The 4,008-nt window shown below is 39.7% G+C and overlaps 2 protein-coding genes across 3 annotated transcripts in view; both read right to left on the bottom strand.

Moving 5' to 3' along the window:
• Nucleotides 1–4,008, bottom strand: part of LOC119423891 (protein C19orf12 homolog) — a 58,576-nt gene that overhangs the window by 1,322 nt on the left and 53,246 nt on the right. The window lies entirely within an intron of this gene.
• The window catches only part of LOC119423870 (tryptophan 5-hydroxylase 1-like), a 6,332-nt gene continuing 2,995 nt past the window's right edge, over nt 672–4,008 (bottom strand). The window contains exons 6-10 of the mRNA XM_037691297.1: nt 3,533–3,668; nt 3,301–3,427; nt 2,547–2,642; nt 2,256–2,389; nt 672–846 (exon numbers count right to left, since the gene is read on the bottom strand). Coding sequence (XP_037547225.1) covers nt 672–846; nt 2,256–2,389; nt 2,547–2,642; nt 3,301–3,427; nt 3,533–3,668 — 668 coding nt within the window. The remainder of the gene's footprint in view (nt 847–2,255; nt 2,390–2,546; nt 2,643–3,300; nt 3,428–3,532; nt 3,669–4,008) is intronic.

Genomic DNA, 4,008 nt, shown 5'->3' with positions numbered 1-4,008 from the left:
TTTTTTTACAAGCTTGTAGATGTTTAACATTCATTAAAATACACCAAAATACAGGAAATCACATATTCAAAATGTTCTGGGGGAGGACCCCCCAGATCCCACTGCACCACCACCCCTCCCCACCAGCCCGCCTGCTCTTTGTGTTCCGGCATCGATCCCTTTACAAATGAAGCCCTGTTCCTTGGTATGACTACTGATGTTATGATTCTGTTCAGGTTTATGTAAAGAGTTTTCTGTAATAATTTGAAGAAGTAGCGCTACATTTATGATGTTCATGAAGTGAATAGGTAAAGTTTTGATGCTGTTAATTTTATCAAAACTGTAATTTTTGGACGTTGAAATTAAAAATGTTGTTAATTAAGTGTGTCTTGAATGAATGTTTAAAAGTGTAAAAATTGTACCAACACTATTAAAGAACAGGTCTTAAATATTTATGTTACACATATATTTCCATTGCATTAAAGAGACAAATTGAAGAATATTATTTAATAAACATGAGGGTTATGAGGGGGTCCCTGAACCCTAAAAGTTTGAGAACCCCTGCACAACCGTTTCAGTGAAAGCTAGTAGTACGTCATCTTCAACAATAACAATAATAACAATAATAACAATAATAATAAAGGTACATTTCTTTCACTATCCTCAGACTTTCATGAGATTGTGCCGACCCTTCAGTCTCTCTGGTGCTTGCAGAGACGGCTCAGTGCCTCCTCTACGATGTCCAGCTCATGCCGGATGTCTTTCACCATAGTGTTGATGTTACTGGTGTCCTTCAGAATGTCCACACTCTGGGTGTACGGGTTGTAGTGCACTGTGAACGGACGCTTAAGTGTCCTGGCAAACTCCCTGCAGGCAAAGCACAGATATTTGAATAATTAACACGTATACGTCATCCACATCACTTACACAAACAGGTAGAAAATTAAGTGTTTAATTGTTGTGATTTAAGGAAATGATGATGTGATGGAGAAAAGGAATATTGCAGGATTTTTTAAAACACTTTTCATTTCCAAAACTTAAATTATCTGAAGTGAAGTTGCATTGACTGATAAGTTTGAGTTTGATAAAAGTCATTTGTCAAGATTTGTGTAACTTCTCACACTACAGTGATCAAAACCTTTAGGTCTGACTTGTGAAATAAAATGTTTGCTGTGACTGAGCCACTGCTGTTCCTTTGAATAGAATTAGACTTTCAGGATAAGCACTTACACATCACACATTATAATTTTAAGCCTCACAGTCTGGTGGATTATAAACCTTTAGATTATTACTCGTGTAAATAGATCATTTTAAAATGTCATGGTTTTCTCTTGACTGATTTTGTTGTGGACCTGTATCTTTGCAGATGTGGCTCTGAGGACTGAGGCCCCTCATCAGTGTGGCTGGAAATGTTTTCAAATCTTTAAAAGAATATATTTTCTAATGGGTCTAAATTTTCAGTAAAAATGTTTGATGATAATTTTGCATTTCTTCAGTGTCCAGAATGAACAGCAGGTTATGTAACAATACTTTTTTTAATTATCTTTTGGCTGCTCCCTTCACAGCAAACTAACTCGCACAAAGACCCTGCCACTGTTTTTAATGCTGGATGCCCTTCCTAGCACAACTGACCACCAAGCTACCACAGCCTCATGTGTGGAGCAGAGAGCTGCCATCTAAGGCAGGGATCTAGCGATGGTCCTCCCTCAGAAATTTTTGAATAAAGTAGATACGATTTCCTGCATTTTGGTGTATTCTAACATGTTGTTAAACATCTACTTGCTTGTAAAAAAAAAAAAAAAATTGGCAGACACCCAAGCACCGGCTCACAGGCCCCCAGGGGTCCGGGGACCCTAGTTTGAGAACCACTAATCTAGGGCACCTGGGAGAACAAATGGTGGAGGTAAAAGGCCTTGCTCAAGGGCTCAAAGTGGGGCAAATGAGGGTGGAGGCAGGTGTGGGTGCTTCAACTTTTCCACCCATATTTTGATGTCGGTCCAGGGAGTCGAACCGGCAACCTTCTGATCACAGGCCCACCTTCTCTAGCCTCTGCTCCACCACTCCCCCAGGCTGCTGTTTAGCACACCATATTATATTTTTATACTTTATATTGTTGCTATTGTTGGATGTAACTGGGACCTTGGGTACACAAATTCGTACCACCTCATGTACCACGTGTGATGTGAATGACGATAAAGTTATCTTGGACCTTGATGTAAAAATACTGAAGTACGTTAAATCTGAAATACTCACACTATCTATATATTTCTACTGACCTCATTTTGTTCTTGGCTTCGTCAAAACTTTCTGCCACAAAGTAAGCCTTTTGGAACGTGGTTATCATGCACTCCTGGAGGCAGGTCAGCATGGGGTCAAAGGGGAGGACGTTGGCTCTGCCGCACAGAGCGTGCTAACAGAAGAAAATTCATTTTTACTTTCAATACTTTATTTTATTTCAAAATACACACTAAGGAAATTTACTCAACCTGAATGCTACATCAGAATAAACTAAGCAGCGGTTGCGGCTGCAGATTGCGAACATTTTTAAAAGCAGGAATATTTATCACCTTGAGTTCACTGACGGAGGAGAGGAGGCCAGCTCCGTAGGCTCTGAGCCTTCCATTCTGCTTGCACAGACCAAACTCCACCGTGAAGAAGTACAACTGCAACACACAGGTTAATAACATGACATCATCTCATTTATCCCAGCATTCAGACCTAAAACTAAGGGGCATTCTGGGTAATTGATCACAAACAACTGTAAGGCCTATTGACAGCAAGGTTTACGAACGTAATCAGAAATATACATTGACACAAACAATTTTTCATGGAGATAACTTTCATTAACCACTGAAACCTATAACAAAGAAAATTTAGCAAGAGCAGGGCATCCTCACAAACTGAATAACATTGCAAAAAGGAGAATAGTGAGACACCACTAAGACACCTGTGACCACTTTGAAGGAGTTACGTTTCACCAGGTGAGATGGGAGAGACTGTGCATGCAGCAACTGTTGCACAAGTTTTCACCAGTCCAAGTTTTATGGGAGAGTGGCAAACAGAAAGACACTGTTGAAGAAAAAGATTAAATCTTGACTAATGTCTATTGGAGACTAGTTTTTTTATTGCTTGTTTGTGAAATTAATTTTCTATTGACAATGGCTGATTCATGACAGCAATAAAGGCATGATTTAATTATAAATGGGGGCAAAGAACACCAACTTCAAAATATGAACTCCACTGAATGTCACAAGGAAACCTGTGCTGATTCTTCATGGTATTCAACTACGTCTGTGGACAAATATAGTCTGTGTCTGTCACCGTGGCGAGTTTCTGAACATCTTCATCTGAAGCACCGAGCGATGCCAAACCGAGCTCCTGGGAGAACTGGGCGAAGCTGGGCTCTGCCAGCAGAGGAACGTGACCCAGCAGCTCGTGGCAAGTGTCCCTGCAGGAAGCACAAAAAACATCGACACACGTGTGGTTTAAAAATGGATTTGCTAATAACAGACGAGTAGTGAAAGAGGAACACGCTGTGTGTGTGTGTACTCACGGCTCAGGTGTGTACAGAGGCTCTGAGCTGTGTCGGACATACTGAGTGCAGTGAAACACTCTGAAAGCCAGACCTGCCAGGAAGTCTCGTGGGGAGAGATACCCTGCCACGGGCCGGATGGTGAAGCCTGAGCGCTCTGGAGACACGGACAGACAGAAAAACAGACACACGCATAGAAAAAAGAAAGAAAGACACATCTGAAAATGAACAACGATCTAATTAATGTATATGATACAGGGTTACAGAAATGGCAAGTAGGGTGACCACAGTGTCAGTCATTCCTGACAGCACTCTTAATGAGACAAAATAGCAACTACAAAATAGCAACTAGTAAATGTACATGTACTTAAATGTACTTAAAATACATATATATATATACATATATACATATATATATACATATATATATATATATACATATATATATATATACATATATATACATATATATATACATATATATATATATATATATA

Source organism: Nematolebias whitei, chromosome 2 (genome assembly GCF_014905685.2).
Source record: "Nematolebias whitei isolate Nwh7 chromosome 2, NemWhi1, whole genome shotgun sequence".
Taxonomy (NCBI): Eukaryota; Metazoa; Chordata; class Actinopteri; order Cyprinodontiformes; family Rivulidae; genus Nematolebias; species Nematolebias whitei.
The sequence above is the reverse complement of the archived record's forward strand: the minus strand, read 5'-3'. Positions and strand labels throughout refer to the sequence as shown.